General features: G+C 43.6%; 1 protein-coding gene across 5 annotated transcripts; it reads left to right on the top strand.

Moving 5' to 3' along the window:
- The first annotated feature begins 1,028 nt into the window (after positions 1-1,028).
- On the top strand, positions 1,029-21,630 carry LOC131104646 (protein FAM184A-like). 5 transcript variants are annotated; one of them, XM_058052035.1, is made up of 24 exons: positions 1,029-1,681; positions 4,801-4,878; positions 4,971-5,105; positions 5,308-5,406; positions 6,654-6,860; positions 7,155-7,328; positions 7,392-7,553; positions 7,709-7,844; positions 8,207-8,388; positions 8,463-8,648; positions 9,763-9,885; positions 9,955-10,116; positions 10,186-10,307; positions 10,589-10,739; positions 12,200-12,314; positions 12,409-12,506; positions 13,632-13,785; positions 14,228-14,355; positions 14,506-14,690; positions 15,594-15,740; positions 15,831-15,948; positions 16,020-16,124; positions 16,876-17,204; positions 21,002-21,630. In XM_058052035.1, exons 1-24 carry the CDS (start codon positions 1,490-1,492, stop codon positions 21,150-21,152), a joined length of 3,639 nt encoding a protein of 1,212 aa, XP_057908018.1. In that variant the 5' UTR covers positions 1,029-1,489; the 3' UTR covers positions 21,153-21,630. The 5 variants fall into 5 exon arrangements, with proteins under 5 accessions (XP_057908018.1, XP_057908019.1, XP_057908021.1 ...); XM_058052036.1 differs by having other exon boundaries at positions 18,540-21,150; XM_058052038.1 differs by having other exon boundaries at positions 1,031-1,681; positions 16,876-17,001; positions 18,540-21,150.
- The last annotated feature ends 555 nt before the right edge of the window (positions 21,631-22,185 follow it).

The raw sequence follows: 22,185 nt of genomic DNA, 5'->3' as shown, positions 1-22,185 counted from the left end.
TCCTCCCCTGCCCCCTGTCCTTCTCTCCTCTTAATAGTTTTCCTAAAATATTCATTTGATCCAGTAGCACCCCTAACCACACGATAACGTGCATTTTATCGAGTTGATCTGTGATTGCCTCATTGGTGAAGATGCAGGTGATGGAGTGATTAAGTGGAGGTGTCAATCAAACTGGGGGCGGGTGTGTTGTCAGAGGAGGTTGACATTTTCAGCTGTGTGATTTCCATTCAAATACTGAATGAAAGTCTATCTTGTCAGTCAGATTATTCAAGGAAGTCCGCACTGAGATTATTGAGAATTTGAGGCCATCTGCTGGTCAACTGGATATGCCTCTTTTCTTTTTTTTTTTTTTTTTTTTACTCATGTTGCTCCATGGACTTGTTTTCCTTTTTCGGGAGTATCAACCAGAAATCTACCTTCTTACTTACTTTTTCCCATGTGTTTTCCTCCATTTATTTCCATCTAGATGCCATTCTGTTTTGATGGTGGCGTCGCCCCAACAGTGGTTGTTTGTACTTTGTTTTTTGGCTATAAGTCACAGTGTTCATTTCGGGATGTTTGGGCTGATTTGCATTAAAGGCTGCTCTCTATGCCATCACCTCAGGCTGAGCTTCCAGGGTTCAACTCAGCTAGTCGTCATAACACGGGGGGGATGCTTTGATATTTGTATGGACTTTTCTTTCCATTTTTTGTTTATTCCTACAATGTTCAGAATAAAAACTAACCTGTGCTACAAATGGCCCATCAGCCGCACTTTGAACACCCCCGTCCTCCGTCTTTCCGTCACATTTTTGTGATTGTGCGGTACGGTATGGTTCATTGTCTGTGCTAATGTTATTACGAACAATTATTCACATTGATGCTCATGTTGGCGCTTAAAGCTGAGTGTGTGCTGAGAAAGTAGTCTTAAATGCAGGTTAAAAATGTGACCACAAGATGTCAGTGTAGTACAATAGCTAAACTGATAAAATTAGGGTATGACGTCAGAAGTCCTTTTAAACAATCGATAAACAATGTGTGCGTGTAGAAAAGACATCGTATTTTCATGCTTTGTTACGGTGCATGGATACGTGCTATATGACTGATTAACAGACGTTTCCGTAGATTAAATTAAGATGATTTTGGGCTTGTAGTTTGACTCTTGAACTTAATGTTTTTCTTGGATGCAAACTTTCCGACAGCCAGTGAAGGCATCACCCTGAGAGTCCAGGCTGGGAAGCAGGATGCCACCGGAAGGTCCGTCGTCCGTCAACATGTCCGGCGTCATCCGTTTCAAGTGAACAGCTGGCGTCGAGAGCCGCATTATAAAGGTGCGTGCGCGCCATTGGATGAACATCTGGTGCGCATCTCCGCCTCTTGTCATTCAGGCGCGGGCGCGTGTACGATGGGACTGCCCCCACTCAGCACCCCCACAACAATGGCAGGATCGCACGCTTAGCTCCATTTTATTTCCGTACAACCCTTTTGGGTTTTATACATCCCGGTGAAAATGGCGACGGGGGCAGGCTGGCAGCCTGCGTACAGTGCCTCGACGAGCACGAGCAGCAACAGCAGCAGCAGTAGCGGCGCCAAATACATCCCATCGTCAACATCCAACATGTTCTACGACGGGAGCCTAACGCTGGAATACACGCAGGATCTTCATTTGAAGATGAGTAAGAAAATCGCGCAGCTGACCAAGGTGAGTGATGCTTAGTGCAGGTGGGGATGGAGGTGGAGTGGGGGGGGGGGGGGTCTTTTGGCGCGGGAGGCTCCTACTAGTAAACATGAGGGGAAGTCAAGCCATCCTACTGATTGGTGCAGTGTGTCGTTTTCAAGTGGCATGCTTTTGGATGATGCTATGATTTTTTATTGCGCAAGTCCCAAGTATCTAGATAATATGCATTTATATATTTATACTTATGTCTATGTAAAAATCCAGAGTTCACTCATCATCAGTATTGAACCTGTGCACGTTATCTCAAAGCAGCCATTGCCGCCAGGAGGACTGGGGGGGGGGGTTACGTAATCTTAGGGGATGCAGAGCTTTGTCAGAGTCTGTATACCTGAGAGCAGAGCCGTGTGCAGCAATACTATCAGTAGTAAGGAGGAGAGTCGAGGTGGCAGCTGTGGGTGGAAGCGGAAACAGAACCAAACGTGCAGTGCGAGCAGAGACAACAAAGTACATGCATTTTACATGACATGCAGACAAAGGAAGGCAGGTTGAACACTTTGTGTGATTGTGATGGCTGCTCCACCGTCCATAGGTCAGATATTTATGGTGAATGAGGCCACCTCACTAAGTTGGTTTTGTGCCCAGTGTATGGCTGAGCTAAAATCCCTCTTCTCAGATTCTGTTTTGGTCGTATTCAAAAGAAAATCCCCTAGTGCCTTGCTTAATGGGAGCAAATGAGATGATTTTCTCCCCGCAAGAAACAAAGACAAGAACAAGGATGATTAATGTGTGGCATAACTACATTGTCAGCTAATGTGGTCATTACACGTTTTTTTGCGGAACTCCCCCGCTTCCTGTATGCACACACTATAATGCTACACAGAATACCCCTTTGGTTCCATTACTTACTCATAATATACACTGATGAATTGTTACTGCTTGCTCTTCTGACTCTTCCACATGAGCGTTGGGCTTCAGCAACAGTTTGTGGGCTAGTCCAGCTTCATACTGGCCGATGTTCACAAAACAATGTGAAACGCCGTTGACAGTTTACAATATTTTTCTTTTGCTGGTAGGGAATCAGGAACTCCATCCACTTCTGCATGTTGTTTTCATTGTTAGGAATTGTAAACAAAAAGCAGAGCTTGGTGGAAGGCAGAGAATGTATCTGGCCTACAGTACATGTCCATATAAGGAACACAGGCAATCTGTGACATCACAGAGAGCCAGTGCTTGAAAAAACTCTCTGCAACCGAGCGTTCAGAGAAATCACAGATCACAAACTTCTTTCAGGGCTCCCTAACAAATGCGCAAACCTCATTATCTGACCTCATTATAGGTCAGAAAAGTGGAAAAAGCACAATAGGTCCTTTTTAAGGCATCAGGGAGTGGAGTTTACCAACGTACTTCTCGCACAGCCACACCACTTGTATGTGCCGTGCCTCTAAAAAGCAGTGTCAAGCTGTTATACTCCTAATCTTAAAAGGAGGTGAAAAGGCCAAATTCAAATCAATTGCGTGACACGATCCTTTGAGAACTCCAACACTCGCAAGAAGTGATGGTGATGCAATTACGATGACAGCAGCTTTGTTTTGCTTAGCACTGTAAATGGTGAAAAGACATGCAAAATGTCACAAACACACTGCAGTTGCTCATACCTCTAAGAAGTGTGACTAGAAGCACATAAGCAGCATCGTTCATCACTGTTTTGTTGCATGTGGAATATCTTTTCTATTTATGAAACCTGGAGACACAAGTAGTAATGTGTCTGCATTCCTGGGAGAGACAACGGGGAAAGCAAGAAGAAAAGAGATGAAAGCAGCAGGCGTCATTACAATAATCATGTATAATTAAAGCAGTGCTTCCATGGCTGATGCAGGGCTGGGAATCAAAGGCTTTCATAGAACAGAAGGCTGAAATGGACCTTTTTGATCCATTCTTTATCGCTGGAACGAGAACAACTTGCAAATAATGTTGGGTGCATTTCTGAGATGATGCCATCACTCCCCACTACTGTACAGATTTTGTTATTTAATTGGTGTATATGGTGACTGGTCCTTGGGTGTAATGGTACAGCTTCTAAGGGAGAAGACACTGGTTCAACCCTAGTTGCAAACACTTAAAATCTGTTATTTTGTACAACAAATAATTTTTTTAACAATATGATTGATGTTACAGTCATCCCTCAATACATCATGGTTTGAACATTGTGCCTTCACTCTGTTTAGGTTTAGCTAACAGTAATAGTATGTACTATGTGTACGCCAGATCCATGACTGTCCTGTACAGTCATGACCAAAGGTTTTGAGAATGACATAAATATTATTTTTCACGAACTGCTGCCTCAGGTTTTTATGATGGCAATTTGCATATACTCACAATGTTATGAAGAGTAATAGGTTGAATGGCAATGAATAGCAAAATCTTTGATTGTCATGAAAAAGAACTTAAATCTTAAAAAGATTTCCACTGCATTTCAGCCCTGCCACAAAAGGACCAACTGACATGTTTGTGATTCTCTCGTAGGAAGGAAAGACACAGATTGCACAGAAACTGGCTTATATAGCTTGACTTATATACACAGGGCCATGTAGGTTTGAGTTTTTTCCTCCCTTAATAATAAAGCGTTTCATTAAAAAACTGTATTTTGTTTTCAGTTGTGTTGTCATTGACTAACATTTGTTTGATGGTCTGAAACATTCAGGTGTGACAAACATGACAAAAATACGAAAAAATCAGGAAGGGGCAAACACTTTTTCACAATTTCTTCCATTCGGGTGTGTGTGGTTAGCTGGGGGGGTGTCTTAAAATCGCTTAAGCTCAAGCTTCATTTGCAGGAAGTGCATATCATTCACCTGCAGAGCTTCTAAAAGCAGCTTATGCTTGTGGGAGTGAGTGAGCATGACTGAGGAGATGTTCCTCACTCTAGCTTGTGCGCAGCTAATTGAAGTTTAACGGTGTAATGCAGAGAAATACATATTCAATTACCAGATGTGTGAATTCACTTTTCTGGCCAAAACGTTGTACAAATAACCTAGTAGGAGGTGACCGCATTGTCATTGTCAGTCTGTTTACTTGTCTTCTCCTCGTACGACTGAAATCTTGAAATCTCATGAAATCTTCATTCTGTTGTCTCATTTTGCTAGGTTATTTATGCTCTCAACACCAAAAACGATGAGCATGAAGAGGAGATCGAGTCTCTGAAGGAAGCCCATGAGGATGAGGTACCATCCCCACTAAATATTATTTTCATGATTATTTTGGGATATATTTTTTAGTGTCAAAACAATATGTTCTCATTTTGCATTTCCCCCAGGTGCAGCACATCGTGACCGAAACCAGAGACAAGATCATGCAGTACAAGAGCAAGATGGCGGACGAGGCTGACCTTCGGAGGCGGCTGGCCAGTCTGGAGGAATCTGTGGAACTCCATGAGCACATGAAGAGACAGGTGCTTTATTTAGCTGCCTTTAGCATGATAATGGTTTAATGAAACTGGCTTTAGATGCATAAATTATGGGCATTAAGTTCCTTGAGACATGTTATGTAATAGCCATGTGGGAGACATGAGTGGATCTAATAAGCACACGTGAGCAAACAGCAGGATGGCAGCATCACGTGTGTGCTTAATGATGATGATTGTGCTCTTGCAGGCTCTTGCAGAGTTTGAGATGTACAGACAGAGAATGGAGGATTCCCAGCTCTGCACCGAAGCCCAACACACACAGCGAGTGGTTTCGATGAGCAGAGAGGTACACACACACACATAATTAAATAAATCAAATAGTACTAAAATGATTAGGCCGACCGGGAGAGTTTGAGTCCGGCTCCTGGCATACACACTGTATGCGGTTGTTTAAGGTGGGGCCTAATGATCAGAAAGGCTCGGATCATTGATCATATACCTCCAATAACTAGTGGCATTTGGATGAAATATTTACATGCTTTATTTGTAGATTCCTCTTTTTAATTTCATATTTACATTAGTTTTGTATTTTGTTCGGGTTTGTGGTTCATTCCTGATTTAATCCTAATTATTAATCAGAATATTCATGTATTGATACAGTATCTTTTTTATGCTAGATTTGTTGGTGAAATGTATAAGGGTGTTAAACGATTACAAAAGGACTGAGGATTGAACCAGCAGCCATTGTGTATACCACCTGAATTGTGTCGCCGTGCAGAATAAATGGAATGCAACAGTCATGTAAAGTGATTTTACACGGTTTAACTTGCCGTTAAAAAAAGGCCGTATTTGAAATGTTGGAAAGTCAAAAAGCAGACCCAATATTGAAACGTATAAAGTAGGATCAAGGATTGAACCAACAACCATCGGACTGTTAAACAACCTCCAGAGTCAGGAAAATGATGTTCCCCCAGTAGGGGGTGATGATGATTGCATCCACAAAGCAGACACTGGGTGGTGGCTCATCATTAAGGGGTGATGGGTGGGTCTCTCTGGCAGAGAACCAATGTTTCGGAATTAGCAGTCCAGGTATGTGCCATTTGGTAGGCAGCTCACAAACTCCCAGCTGATCAGCCATTTGCTTATTCTCACATGCCTGCCAGCCCAAAAATGATGCTTTTGCTACGACAATGAATGATTGGGCTAACAACATATCAACCGCATGCGTCCTTCAGTGGCAGATGCGAACAATAAAAGCAAGAGTAAAGCAGTTTAGTAAGATTTCATATATCATACCATATCAATCCACATGTCACATGTCATCGTTTTGTGGTGTCACCTCCACGTGCTGATGTAGCGTTCCTTGTCTTGCGATCATAGAGGCATGGCATGTCATCTCACGTTGCATTTTTCTATATTTTTTACATGTCTGTGTGATTTGTCTACGCGCCCGAAGGAGCAGGGAAGCTGCAAGCATTCGCTTATGTCAGCTTTTGTCAAGATATTCCAGTCAAACATTTTGCAGTTTTGGAGCGAACTACCGTGGGAGTTGGCGCTCCAAATAGAATAGAATATTTCCCGTGGTCTCACTAGGTGGAGGAGATGCGTCGGGATTTTGAGGAGAAGCTGCGGGCGTTCAGCCAAGCGCAGGCCCAGTTTGAGGCGGATAAGCGGCGAGCGCTGGAGGAGCTGAGGTCCAACCACCGCCTGGAGGTGGAGGATCTTCTAAGCAGCCAACAGAACCAGAGCGCCACCTCCAACGAAGACCAGGAGAAACTGGCTGACCTCCATAGACAAGAGGTGGGACAGAGAGGAAGAGAGAAGAGCTTGACGTTCATTAACTTTGGCTTTTGGAGACTTTTTACAGCAAGTTACTTGCAAACGCAGGGTTTTGTTGTTGTTGTGGAGATGTGAGTTGTTGCATGTCATCCCGCTCTTTTACTCCCATTTTTCCTTTCCTATCAACTAATACAACAGATAAGAAGACTGAAAAAGACCCCCTAGGGATTATAAGCAGCATCACAAATAAAGTTCAAACCAAATCTGGAAAAAATACAGCAAGAAAAGCTGTTTCTTTTATTTATCCAAATGCAGGTGGAGTCTTTGATGGAGAGGGTGGAAGAGCTGACCAAGGATAAGGTCCGGGTGGTGGAGGAATACGAGGCCAAGTTGGGCAAGGCTCAGGAGTACTATGAACGAGAGCTGGAGGCCATGACCAGAACGCACCAGCTCACCACTGAAAACCTGCTAGCCTGGAAAAGGACTGAGGTAGAACCCCATCACCCCCTTGTAATCCTGGTCAGGAATGTGAATGACGTTGCCTCCTTGCAGGTTGAGCTTCGGAAGGAGTTCCAGGCGCAGGAGGCAGCGCTACAGCGCTCCCTATCCAAGCTGAGGAATGAGCTTCAAAGAGCCCAGGAGGAGGCACGGGAAAACCGGGACAAGACCAACAGACTGCAGACGTCTCTGGTCAACGCCGAGGGAACGATTAAGGTGAGGAAGATCTGTTTTGGTGATGAAAATAAAAAACCTTGGGGTGAAAATGTTTTTCAATGCTCAAAGCAGAGGGAGGTCTGTGAGGTGCTGCGGGTATTTCTGAAGGAGGAGATGGCTGGCTTGTTAAATTTTTTATGTTCTGCGTGCTGCAGAACCTGCACAAGCAGTTGGAAGAAGCCATGCAGGATGGCGAGATCTGGGTGATGCAGCTGAAGGACACCGAGTATGAGTTGGAGGGTTGCAGGGAACGAGTCCAGCAGCAGGCAACGGAGATCCTCCACAAAGCGAGTGAGCGATTAATTAATAAATCACGGGATTACGGGTCAAACATGTGCACATAAATTAAGCATTTTAAGACTAAAAATGGCTGAATTAACAAAAAGGGGAATATAAGGTATTGCATTCAAGCACCAGATTCAATCAGGCTTTTATGAAGTTTTATGAAGTTTGAATTATATCACAACATGTGCAATAGTCCCTAAAAATAAGTCCCGAATAAAAACATGAGCTACTGTGGCAGCTGTAATCAACACCCAGCTAAAACCCAATCATAAATATAATGAAATTGTGCAGGATTACCCAATATTATGGCCTGTAGAAATCAGGTTTAGAATATTGGTCATTTTAGAAGTCATTTATTTGCTTCTCAGGTCAGATCGGCTCCCTGCAGGCCACCCAGATGGCTCACGAGGCTTCCATCAGGAACCTAGACCAGGAGCAGAGTCGCCTGAAGGAGAAGATCGGCAGGCTGGAGCAGGAAAGGGAGGCCCTGCTCAACCAGAACCAGGCGGCCAGCGAACAGCACAAACAGCAAGTGCTAAAACTGGAGCAGGTGCAATTCCTATAAGTCCATAGGGGGGACTCGAGGTCATACGATCACATTAACAGCTCTCCTCTTCTCCTCAGTCTTTGCGGGAGGAGCACCAGGGCTACGAGAAGGAGCTCTCCAGAGTGAGGGCTCACTACGAGGAGGAGACGCGTCGCTATAAGGAGGCCCAGGTCAGGGCATTAGAGGAGATGGAGGAGAAGCACCGATCCATGAGGGAGGAAGTCCAACAGGAGAAAGAGGAGGAGAAAAGGCTTCTCATGATGGTGAGTCTGCTGATTAAACCTGGCAGGCAGCGGCTTCCACGTGCGGCAATTCATAGTCGGCGTTCAGCCAAAACATAAGAAATGCAAAAAGCCCCCTCTAGTGGCTGCACATTTTTAATTAGGTCACTCCTTCCTTCGTTATTGTATAACCTCACTGACGACCACAAGCATACTGATCACATATTCAGAAAATCAACTCACGTAAATGATAACAAGCCAGGATGTATCTTTTAGTTTGATGTACCTTCCTCCTCTCAGAGCGCCCACTTCCAAGACTGGATGAAGCTAACTTCTAATTGGTTGATGTTGACGTTAAATCCTGCCTCTGAGCATTGTGCAACCATGTGGGCGTCGCATGACAGCCTCCCTGAAAGAATGAGATAGAGAAGAGAGTAGGATTGTTTTTATAGCAGGACAAATCAGACGGGATGTGCAAGGGCAACGACAAACATGGTCTTTTTTTTTTTTTTTTGAAAGAACTTTCATCTTCTGTAAACTTTTCATTTCTGCCAGCAAGATATTAAAAAGTTCCGAAAGCCATCACACTAATTTCTCATGCTCTATTAATTCCAAATCCGGTCCTGGCCCGATGAGACTGCGGCAGAATTTTGTCAATTTGCCTGCAGGTGGCAGCTCTGTGGAGTGAGCTGATACATCCGCTGGTCCTGGAGGAGAACTGCTTCAGCTCAGTGTGGATGTTGATGAGTGGGATCTGACGGATTAGGCTCACACCACCTGCCACGCAGACTTTGCAGGATTTTGTCCTCCAAAAGAAGGATGCAAGATTATGGCGGCTATATTTTGGGGTGCTGGGGGTTGTTAAAATGCAAAATAGCCACTGAATTTTGTGTCGAACATTGAAAAATGGTGTCTGAATATTCTCCAGGGAAGCGTACAAAAACTCGGCATTCAGTTATTTCTAGCCTCTAGCCTCAACAATAGTCACAAGTAGTGACATGCTAACATATGGATAGACAAGCAAAGACAAATAAACTCTATTTTTTTAGCACTGAGCCGAGACCGGTCTGCCAGTCATTTCATCCATTTGAACTGCATCCTGAATGTGCTGGCATCATTTGTGTCAATGTTTGGTTTCTTTCAAACTCCTCCCCAGAAAATGAGTCAGGAGTTTGAGATAAAGCGTCTATCTCTGGAGGAGCAGCGAGACAGAGTGCAGCAGCAACTAGACAACTTGAAGGAGGAGCTTTCTGCCAAACTCAACATGGCCAATCAGGAGGTCAGAGTCTGACAATGTCAACGCCCGCATTTTGTCTGTGACTGATAACTCATTGGTGGATTTCCCCAGGTGTCACACCTCCAAGAACTGCTTAGGGAGAGGGACCAGAATGTCAGCTCAGCACAGAACCAGATCACCTGCTTGAAGGACACACAGGAGAAGCTCAAGATAGAACTCGACGCCACCAGAGCCCGGGTCAGAGAGACGAGCAACCTTCTCACCGATCTCCAGGTGAGCATGACATGACGTGAAAAGCCAGGATGGAAAAAGCAGGTGACAGATTCCACTGGATGATTGCAGGAGGAGATCGAGACGGAGAAACAACAGCATGAGGCCAGAGTGATGTCCATCCGAACAGAGGAGAAGCAAAAGATGGACAAGATGGCGGACAACTTAGACCAAAAATGGAGAGAGGCCCTTCGGTAGAATAAAAAAAGTGATGTTTTTGCTTTTGGCTGTGATCTTACCATCAGTCTTCTTCTAATATTTTGGAGTCATAAGTCATATAGTAGCATCCTGGACCATGTTTGATGACATCCAGCGGCAGCACAACAGCATTAGGATCAGTGCTTGTCTCTCAGCAGTCTGTTTTTAATACATAGTAGTATTTAGGGTAAATGCTTGTCACTCTGCATTCACACAACATCAGGCCATGAATGCAACATTTTTCTGCCGAATAAAAACGTTCCGCCTCCCTCTGTAGTGAAGAAGTGCGGCTGCTGAGGGAGGAGCTGAGCGAGGAGTACGACGCCGACAAGCAGGCTGCGCTGACTCAGCTCTCGCAGCAGAAAGAGCTGGAAATGATGGCCGCCAGGGAGGGCTGGCAGAGGAAGGTGGAGGACCTGCTTGAACAGGTACGCTTCATATGCTAATTTGTTGCAACGCTCATTGGATGTACAGTATGTCTGAATAAAATATTTGTCATCGGGTGATCGGTCGCTTAAAAATTAGATCAGTTTATATCATATTGTTTTTTCTGCCAATAATGATATTAACGTGCAGAATTTGCTCATCATCAATGGATGTTTGTGCAACATAGAAATGTGCAACTTTCCAAATTGTATTTCATTGTATTCTTATTTGTGAATTTAACCTGTCTCAGTTGTTGACAGTAGAAGTTATGTTAATCTCCAATCTCCACTACAACATCATCTGGGGCAGTTCAAAAATTGATCATGGATGCATCATTTTTACTTTAATCACAAGAAAACTGACACATTTGTGAACAATTTATAGAAACATGGCTACTCATTTAGGCTGACGCAGTCCACCATCCCGCCTCTGGCAAAGTCGGAGCTCCGCTGAGTCACAATCCAAAACGCCAAACGAGGCGCGTCCTGATTTCTGCCAAGACGCCAGTGGCCCCGGATAAAAACACTTTGTGACAAGCTGTAGGCAGCGACTACCGATGGCAGCTTGGCAAGCAGAGCGCCACATTCGGTCCAACATTGACAAAAGCCAGTTGCATCATGAACCTATTTTGTTGCATCAGTTTGTAGTGAATCAATTATTTCAGTTGGTTTTGCTCCTGCAAACACTCCTCACAAACGTTTTCCTGCATAAAATGTATACTCGGTGGCCACAATGTGATGCTATAGCTGTCCATCTTTTAATGGGATCTGTGAGGAAATAATGCCTCTGCCTCTGCGTCTGAAATAGTAATAATAATAATACTACCTAAGTAACCAAAAAACATACGTAACTCAAGAGGTAACGTATACCAGTTGACACGCATCATAGTAAATGCAATCATGCAATTATTTATATTTTCATCCGTGCCTTGAAGATGTTTAAACAACAATTTGGTCAAGGCCATACTGTTCCATACCAGCCGGACTCCAATGCAAGTAGACTGTAACAGCACAAATCGAAGGTAATGCATAGTCACCCTTAAAATTTAATAGATTTCGACCTCAAAAGCAACAACCCTAACAAACTCATCCCAAGTAGTGTAGTGCTTCGCATCCTCTCACGTTGAAGCCATTTTTACTTTACAGTTGCTGATGTAGTTCCCCCCCTCTCCACCCTCGCTCCCTAATTCCATCCCACTGCACTAAATCCTTCAGGGGATTTGACTGCTAGAGGAATGGAGAAGAATTCACAGCCTCTTAAGCTTGGGATAGTCACAGTATCTCATCAAAACGACACCTTTTGATGGTTGATGCTAGTTGTTCTTTGGCTCTCACTGACAAGCTATTAGTGCTTTCAGATGAGTAGCTTCTATCTTGACATCAACACCAGATGCACGATGTGGAGCATCATCACTGACATGTATGTTGTCCCCCCCCTCCACCCCCTCTCCCTTCCCGTGCAGATCTCTCTGTTGAAACAGTCTCTGGAATTACAGCTATCTCAGTCGCAGGCAGCCCTGCAGCAGCTGCAGTCTCAGTTCAGCCAAGAGAGGGAGCTGCTGAGTCAGCAGCTCAAAGGTGACGCCGGCCTGAAGAACACATCAGACCACACATGTGCCGTACTTAATTCGACAGCAGCGTGTGTGAAAAGCGCCTTGTTTGTGTTTCCCAGAAATGCAGAGAGAACATCAGAGGAGAGAACATCGACTACAAGAGGCTCATTGCTGTGCACTGAGCACCATGGAGGAGGCGCGGCAGCATCAGATCCGGGTACAGTACATACATAGTCCACTCGAGGCATGCGTAGTGTTTCCGGGAGACTAGTGGCAATGTTGCTCCAGGTGGTGAAGGGCATCCATCCTCAAATGTTCTCCATTGGATTTAGATCAAAGGAACATGCAGGATGGTCCAAAAGAGGATGGTCCTTTGTCTGGCCGGCAATGTGAACTGCTGCATTGTGCTGTTGAAAAAGCCACACAGATGAGGGCCTTCAGTCATAAGGCATGCCATGTGCCATTTGACGCCCCTGCACAACCTGAAGCTCCATTGTTCCATTGAAGAAAAAAGCAACAAAGAAATCAAAGAATCAAATCAGACTTCGCATTTAAAAGAACGGTTAAAGCCAGTATGAAATATTTGTCATACAATGTACTTAAAATAGGCAATAGTACATATGGATTACAGGAGGTGAACAAATGAATTGCAACTGAACTGTGAATTGTGTTATGTGGTTTAGAAAAATACATATTCACTGTTTCTGAAAAGATGCGCGATAATGCTGTCTGGTTTCTGCACCAGACAGAGTTTTGCTTTTTGCCGTACAAGATGCTTCCGCACATTTCAAGCAGCCTTTCTACATGAAGCCCCTGGTCTCCTAGCACTTCAGTCTGAATATTTTCTCTTTTATCTTTTCAATATGATGCAAAAATTATCCTGGAGTTATTTCCTCAGGGGAGGAAATTATAGTGTTGAGCTGTACGTTTGCCAAAGCGCCAACATGATCAATGCACACAAATGACTGATTGTGGACAGCCAGAAAGCAAATAATGAGCCTGTGAGGAAAGTACCAACACTGCAGGGAAGGAACAGATGCATTTCTCTACCAAATTATTTGTAAAAATGGAGGAGGCTAATGGAGGATTTGAAGCTAATCTGTTTCTATAATTACAACGCAGGCAGAAACATTTTATGCGAGAGGATTAATAAATGAGGTCTTGATTGCCTCGTTGAACAAAATGATTTGAGAGGACTTTTCTGTTATGTTTTAATGTTATTTCAGTTCTTGCAGACTGAGGCGGCTGAGTATTGTACAACATTTTCTGTCAATGTCTCTTGTGCAATGTCGGCGTCATGTTTTTCAGCATCTTCTCCTTCTTGCTTTCTGTCACCGTCCAGGCGCTGGAGGAGCGTCTGAAGCAGGAGCAGAGAGAGGAGGTTCATGCACTGAAGGAGGCCCACAGGAGGACATTGGACATCCTTAGACAGCAATCAGACCAGGAGCTCCAGACACTCCGATTTGAACTGGAAGACGAGGGAAAAGCCAAACTGGGTAAATGCTTGATACTCTGGCTGTACAGTGGAACCTTGGTTAGTGTCTGCCTCAGTTAGCATGTGTTTACGTTTTGTGTTTTCATGATTAGGAAAAAATCGCCGATAATTAGCAGATATCCCTAATCGTAAAATACTTTCATCACAAAACGTCCTTGGTAGCAGCATGCTAATAGATGGAAAGAGGAACTGAAAGTGAGCTCTGTCGCCCATCTATGATGTCATCAGCAGATGACTCTGTAGTTCTTTTAGTTCTTAGCTAACGAACACAGTTACAATACAAAGTCTCAAAAATATTACCATAAAACATAGTTATAGTTTCACATACATAAAATAATTCTAAATGCACATAAATGACGAATGAGGAAAGGAAAGGAAAATGTCTGGACACCACTGCCCTAGATTGGAGGCTCATTGACTGATTATCTGGATGTTTTTGGCAGCGTCCCTTCGTGCCGAGCTAAACCACCTCCATGCTACAGCCATCGAGCACCTGAAGCAGATCCACATGAAAGAAAACTCATCTGCCAAACGAGAACTTGAGAAGGCCATGGAGCACAGCCACCAACAGGTAACGATTGGCAGAATGATCACAGCTAATGAGTTGCAGGTGGCTAAGTCTGCTTCCTTTTTGCCCCCTCTGGAACCGATGCCATAACAACACCAAGTTTCGGTGTGCAACGCTGATCTTTGGACTTGTCTTTTCCTCTGTGTCGCGCAGGAACAGGAGCTGCTGGTTCGCATCTCAGACCTGCAGGCGGAGATGTGTTCCCGAAGCAACCGCATCACAGATCTGGACCATGAGATCCACTCATTGAATGAGACCATCGACACCCTGACTCGAGAGCTGGAGCTGAAGGGCAAAGAGGTGCTTCGGGTGCGCAGTGAAGCTAATCATCAGATTAGGTTAGAGGCTTTTTTTATTGATTTCTGAACTGATCTGTAGATTGAAGGCAGCTATTGTGTCAGAATGTCAGGGTGAACACGTGACACAACCCGGAAGTGTGAGGAAGGCGAGACCGTCTGAATTAACAAGGCTGGCCTAGTAAGATGCAGACCCCTAGCGCTTATCAAATGAACTTCTGCCACCTTGTAGTCGTTTTTATGGTTTGAAACTGCTTTAAAGTGACATCTACTAGTGTACAGTTGTGTCATCACTTATGCAAAAAAAAGGAAAATACATCTTTGGGATTGGGTGTTCGGGTTCATAAAAACGTATTAATAAGTCTTTGGTGTTCAATGAATTAATAAGCGTGGGATGGAGACAGTCATGGAGTTGTTCATCGGTCTGTGTGGACTCTATGAACACATAACCTGCACACAGACATAATAAAGACGATTTCCTGGCAGGAATCTGTCTGTAGTGTCCCAACTCAAAAACAACCACAATCCATTCTTTACACAGACCGAGTCATCAGTGATCAGTTTGTTTGGGTACTGTTTGGCATATAACAACAATCAGAATCGCCTTTATTGTCATTGTATTGCATACAACGGAATTTGAGTCCAGCTCCACGGTTCATTTTATAGAAAGTAAAAATAAAAAATAAGGAAAAAAATAAAATGAATAAGAATATAAATATAATAAGTGGCAGGTGCTGTTCAGAATCAATGTAAATATATGTACATCATAAACAATAACATATACAGTAAACAAAATGTAGAATTGCAGTAACCAAAATATGGAATTGCAGTAAACAAAAGGTAATAACCGAGACATGTTTTGGCAGAATTCTTGTCGAAAACCCAATCCTATGAAAAGCAAGGTTTACAAAAACCGAGGTTTGTGTGTGTGTGTCTCTGCTGTAGGGCTCATGAACAAGACTTTGCAAAGAGGCACGATCGGGACATGGGGGAGCTCAGCGTGGTCCATCACAGAGAGACTCAGATCATGTTGGCCGACTTCAACAAGGCCCAGGAGGTTCTCAAGGACAAGATATCTGCTTTGCAAATCCTGTAAGAACCACAATGCTCCGAATGTCCCCTTTTTCCCATCACTGATGTGTTGTTTTTTTTTTGCTTGCTCCTTGATGCATGGCCTTCCAGGCTGGAGGGTACCGAAGAGAAGTTGAGAAACAGAGAGAGCCGACCTGAAGATCTACATCTTATTGCGGAGCTCCGTGAGATGGTCACAGAGAGGGAGGCTCTGGTCAAAAAGCTGGTGGTAAGTGAACCCAATTCTGAGGCTGAAGTCTGAAATAAAGCACACCCAGTACTTAAAGTGTCTCTTTTCAGGATGACAAAAAGTTCTACCAGCTGGAGTTAGTCAATAGAGAGACCGGCTTCAGCAAGGTCTTCAACTCCAGCGCAAATGTAGGGGTCATCAACCCACTTATTAAGGTCAGTGGGTTTGTGTGACGTCATCAGCCTGTGCCTGAATGCCCCCTAAATCCCGTGTGTTGTGCAGGGTACCTGCATGTCTAGACGCACATGCTGCATGTGTTGCGTCACGCCACCAAATATTGTCATTGTAAACATTTATCAAGAAATGAACTATACCAGAATTTAAGTGTAAATGTGACTATTGGGGTGTTATTTCATGTGGAGAGGGCTCGCAACATGTTTTCTATGCTCTAACTATCAAAATATTTGATTTATTTTAAGAAGGAAAGAAGGACCCTCACTTATCACGGTCGGCTCTGGAACCAATTAACTATGATAAAGTACACAGTATGAGACTGTGGATTAATACACTTTGTGAAATTATAAACTGGGCTCATTCAGCACGTCACGTTCAGTTAGAAGAATTAAAGAAAGACAAATTACTCCCCTCCCCCTTGCGAAAATAGCGCTTCCCAGTTATTGCAAATGACATATTTACAATCCCCAGGCAAACTTTTATATGTACCTACTATTCCTACTGTGTATTTAGAAACCGCTCATCCTCCTCAGATATCGTTCACTTGCTCACCGAGGCTTATATCCAGCTAAGTGGCTAAAAACATCCGTTTTTCTGTGTTTATACTGAAGAAGTGAACTGCAGCATGCTGATGTGGGCTGCTCCCACCCAAACACTACAAAGTTGCTGCTTTACTTATCATGCGGTATCCCCTCCTCCCCGACCCGCCTCTCTGTGTGTGTGTGTGTGTAGTCAAAACCAGGCAGCCAATCAGATCAACGCTTGGCCCGCTTTCCTAGCCAGTCAGCTCTCCGATTCGTCAGCCCTCCCACTGTGAGTCGTGCAAGTGAGGAAGATGAGGGACCGGAGGTGGAGGAGGTAGGACCTGGAGGCCCATCAGCGCCTCCTCACTCCCCCCTCCGACGTACCCTCCCCCGACTTAAGAAAGCTCAGCCGGTCCTGCGCCCTCTCCCTCACCTGCCTCAGCATCCGCCACCTCTTCCGCCTCATCCCCCGCCCAATCATGCTGTCTCTCATACTCCTCATCCTCAGGGGCCGCAGCATCAGGCAAGTTGTAGGAGGTGAGAAACCATGTGACTTGCTGCCACGGCTGCCTTGAGATGATGCGACAACCATGTTTGCTGCCCCCCCACTGTCACCATCTCCCACGTCCCCTTTTAGTTCTCATCACGACCACTCTCACCCCATCAACTCATTGCCCCCTATTTAAAACTATTTTTGGTCTATGCCCCCCAACGACACATTTTTGTTGCACAACACTCTGTAGGAATTAAAATGTATCCATTCTCAAACTGTGCTGCCCTTCAGCCGTTTGAGGTTACAGTTACCATATTTTCCAAACTATAAATCACACTTTTTTCATAGTTGGGCTGGTCCTGCTTACGGTCAGGTTTGACTTATCAAAAAATATTTCAAATGGTGATTTATACAATCTTGACAACCGCAAGATGGCACTACAAGCTAATATATATAATATACTATATGCTGCTTCTGCTATTCAGTGACGTACAAAGAGATCGGGAGCTTGGTGAAATTGATTACTATGTTAATTTAAGTTCATTTAAGTCTATTCGACCTCCCTCCTTTAGCATGAACATATCTAACATAATTTCTGATGGGCTTCATCAGGGGTGTCCAAAATGCGTCAAAAAATTTATTGAACGAGAGAACTAAATTTTCACAAAAACAGCAAAAATGGAAGCATAAATTTTACAAAAATAAAAATTGTAACTGAATGAAGCATTTTAGACTATCATTCTGTGAGGAAAAATAACTGCCTTTTAGTGGCATACATTTTAAAGAAAGACATTATTATTACTTATATATTTTCATCCCCTTATCGGATATCCATTTGAGACATGCTTCAAATCCCAGTCTGCTTTTTGTTGCTATAAAAAGAGGCCACTTTTACAAATCAGTCGCACTGCGACTTTGCGTTCAAAGCCACAGGAAAAAAAAATAGTGCCGGCTGTAAATGTGAGACTCTCAAGATAACGCTGCTGTGTTTTTGTTCTCTCAGTGAGTGGGCTGATGGATGACCTATTATTGAAACTGCAGGAGAAAAATAAGATGTTTTTATTACTTGCAACAACAAAAAAAAGTAAATCTGCCAGACTGGCTCAAATATTATGTGGACGTGTTCTTTATAAATGTGCTTTTGTGGGCTCTGTATGTATGTATGGCATGGGGAGGGTTTTCCTGAAGGTAAAACTCCATGTGTTTGTGTGGAATAATGCGAATGCTCGGCATGTACCGTAATACCTCTGATATGGGCACACACGAAAGACTCACTGAACATAATGTGTGCATGTCTTTTGGGGATATTTACTATATCAGAGTGATACTGCCTCGCCCCTACACCTCATTTTAACTAATGTTTCTATTCCCTCCCTTAGCCTTCATGAGGCAAACGCAGCACCATCAGACCCCAAGGCAATGGAGGCAGGAAAAAGCAAAGATTACATTGCAAAAAAACAAGAGCTGTACGCTCACTACTTCTCTTTCTGACGGGCAAAAATGCAACTATGTTTAAAGAGGACGCAATGAGACAGATAACTACATTTGGATTTTTTCAGGGTAGCAGAGGTGTCATGTAAAAGCAGTCTGTGGGGATTCCATTCATAATTGGCATCACCACAAAAATGCATGGTTGCATGGCACAGGGGAGGATTTCTCTTCATTCTGTTATAACGAAGGGGTTACGCTGCAGGATTTTTGTTGAATGTGTTCTAGCTTCCTCGCTGCCAAGTTTAGCTAGCTGTCCCATTGCAGCGACCTCTGAGCTCACTGTGAGGTACCTCAGCAGTCTCAGGAGGGGGAGCCATTGAGACAAACTGATATTTTTAATAATCCTAATCTTCATCGTATAACAAGCAACTGTTTTTCTATGGTCTGTCATCAGACAAGAGACACAGAGAGGAGTTCTATGGGTTTATAACGTGGATTAGGGTGGGCCATACCAGTAAGTAACGTCAATTCTGTAGGCCACGACCCAACGAGCTTTGGAAATCACTGGAGGTCATTATATATAACGGTATAACAGCATAACAGTCTGACCCACGGTGTCATCTTACTAAGAAGACTAAACTCATCACACAACAACTTAAGACCCCAAAAGTATCCCTCAGAACTATGGCGACCAGTCCAGGGTTTACCTCGCCTCTCATCTGAAGACAACTGAGATAGGCTCCAACATACTCGCGACCCTAGTGAGGATAAGTGGCATAGAAAATGGATGGATTGAAAATGAAACATTCATTCATTTTCTACCGCTTTTTCCTCACAAGGGTCGCGGGGGCGCTGGAGCCTATCCCAGCTGTCTTGGAGCGAGAGGCGGGGTACACCCTGGACTGGTGGCCAGCCAATCACAGGGCACATATAGACAAACAACCATTCACACTCACATTCATACCTATGGACAATTCGGAGTCGCCAATTAACCTAGCATGTTTTTGGAATGTGGGAGGAAACCAGAGTACCCGGAGAAAACCCACGCATGCACGGGGAGAACATGCAAACTCCACACAGAGATGGCCGAGGGTGGAATTGAACCCTGGTCTCCTAGCTGTGAGGTCTGCGCGCTAACCACTCGACCGCCGTGCCGCCCTGAAAATGAAACAACAGCATTTTAATGTTTTCCTATAAGGCATTGACACTTGAATCACAATTTTGATGGCTTTGGCAATATCATCAAAGATTTGGAACTTGACTTGACATTAATGATGACTTGAAAATACTTGATATTTTTAGTGAATGTGTTTTGACACACATCAAAGGGAGCATTGGACTTTCTTTGTGTCTCTGTTAGCAATACAGACCATAGAGCATGCCGAAACAGAAACACTCTCATAGGACCGCTGTCTATGAAGTGTGAATGTCGCGGACGTTCAGTAGTGTGTACAGTCTCCAATGCATGGTCATCATCTGCTTCATTTGCCATTCCCAAAAGCTCACACAATGGCATGTTGAAGGAACGCCAGTAATCTTTAGCGACACCCGGTGGTACACTTTTTGATTGCGGCAAGCTTGTACACTTACTGTCCCAACGTCCATCAATGTCTCATGTTTTATGAGCAACAATGACCTCATTGTCCATTTTCTTCCACACTCCCAGAAAAACAAGTACCTTTCTTTGGATGGTACCACGGGAGGCGTAGACTTGACTTTTGCACCTTTTTTTTCCTTTAAAGGTGTACGGTACCTTAAAATCCAATAATTTGGGGGACTGAGGGGCTGAAATGTCTTTCTGCATGTCTTCCAACTGGTGCATTATGTTGTTTTTTTTCCACATTCTGGACCACTGTAGCAACACCGATACTGAAAAGGATGTGAAAGAGACATAAAACAGATCTGAGAATGTATATTTTCAAATCCCACTTATGCTGACTTTCCAGAGCTGTCCTGAGACTGTACACTCTGTTTTCTTTTTATAGCAATATTAAGCTTCAGCGAACCCCTGCAAAGGGGGCAGACTATTATTTCATACACCCCCTACGTCCAACCACTGCTGGTTCATTCCACCTTGCACACTGTGATGATCACACTGAGCTGTGATTACTATTTTTTTTTATTTAATTGCACTTTATTTTGAATATCCATGTGGGCGGTGTCAACAGGAGTTGTCTTCTGAGGACTGGTGAGCAAGAAGCACATCCTAAGGGAAGGGAGACTTTTGAAGGGCCATGCCAACATTTTTGCACATCTGTGTAACGGTCTTGTCGTGGTCTTAAATTGTGAATGTTTTCCAAAAAAAAAAGAAAAGAAAAAAACATGCACAGACTTGAAAAGGTATCAAAGATAACTTTCAATCACCTCTGATGCTTTATTTTCTTTTCTCTTGGTATTCAAAAATGCACAGTTTTCCTGAGCACTCGTTTTATTTGAACCTGATTGGTGAACTGGAGCATCGACACATTTACATCACCACGGACGGCTGCCAGCATCCTGCAGCCAACACCCCTAGTGGGGGCACTTCACGTGAAAATGTCACCACTTCCTGTTTAATATGATATATCCACATGTTTTTAAATGTAACAGCCAAGCAGGGACAGGTGGGAAATGTTGTTTCCCACCGCCTGTCTGAATACTGCCACCAGGTGGCCGTCAGTGAAATGCATCTTCTTGAAATTGGAGGGGTTTTTTTTCATGTTGTGTAGTGCTCTATAAAGTCTCTTCACTTTCAAGTCCTCAAGTTTGGACGACTTTGAGTTGAAAGTGGATCTACTGTGTGACCTGTCTTGTCCTTTTTGATGTAAATGTCAAACAATTATAACAATGTTTATATTTATATCATTTCTGTTGTATGTTATCAGACAATAAAATGATGGTTGTAATGTCTGACGTATGGTTTTGTGTGTTAGACCGCTTTTAGTCACACGATAGTCCATGAAATTTTGCCCATCATTCACAATCCTTATGTGAAACATGAACATGCGAGTTAATATGAGGTAGCTAACAACGAACATCATGGGAAACACCTTTTGTGATGCAATAGCCCTCACAAAAAACCCTCCCAAAAACAGCGTTCCATTTACATAATCAACTTGTATAAGCTACCAAGCTACAGCGATATTATTATTATTATTGTAGCAGCTAACGTGAAAAACTTTGAACTATAACTTATAACTGTCTCAGAGTCATTCACGGACAGAAGAGTGGTACCTAGCTCTCAATTCAATGCATGTTTGCTGTCAGAATCTTTTACCTGAGGACTTTTTACCGAGCACACGCCTTGTGCAGGAAGACACAGCCATCCCAAGGAGAGCGAACATTGTAAGTGTTGTCGCTGTATCCACTGTAGCATAATTATTGGTATTGATGCACCTACAAAATAAGTTTTGGTAGTGTTTTAAATCATTGTCATTATTGTCTACAATAACAATAACCCGCAGAGAAAATTTTCTAGATCTTTCAGAATCTGAACCTATTCCAGCTGCATTTTCTTGGATTTGTGCTTCTTGCCAAAAAGGTCTGTTTTAATTCATTCCTGGAAGTTGGTTTCAGCTTGAGGTCACCAACAGATGGCCGGACATTCTCCTTCAG

The sequence above is a fragment of the Doryrhamphus excisus genome, chromosome 16 (genome assembly GCF_030265055.1).
Source record: "Doryrhamphus excisus isolate RoL2022-K1 chromosome 16, RoL_Dexc_1.0, whole genome shotgun sequence".
In the NCBI taxonomy this organism is placed as follows: Eukaryota; Metazoa; Chordata; class Actinopteri; order Syngnathiformes; family Syngnathidae; genus Doryrhamphus; species Doryrhamphus excisus.
This window is presented reverse-complemented; position numbering and strand designations above follow the sequence as displayed.

What these genes read in the sequence shown, in the direction of transcription:
- LOC131104646 (XM_058052035.1), top strand. Translation starts at nt 1,490, where the DNA reads ATGGCGACGGGGGCAGGCTGGCAGCCTGCGTACAGTGCCTCGACGAGC. An exon ending in ACCTTCTCACCGATCTCCAG is followed by an intron (nt 10,117 to 10,185) that starts GTGAGCATGACA and finishes GGATGATTGCAG; the next exon opens with GAGGAGATCGAGACGGAGAA. An exon ending in CGCGGCAGCATCAGATCCGG is followed by an intron (nt 12,507 to 13,631) that starts GTACAGTACATA and finishes GTCACCGTCCAG; the next exon opens with GCGCTGGAGGAGCGTCTGAA.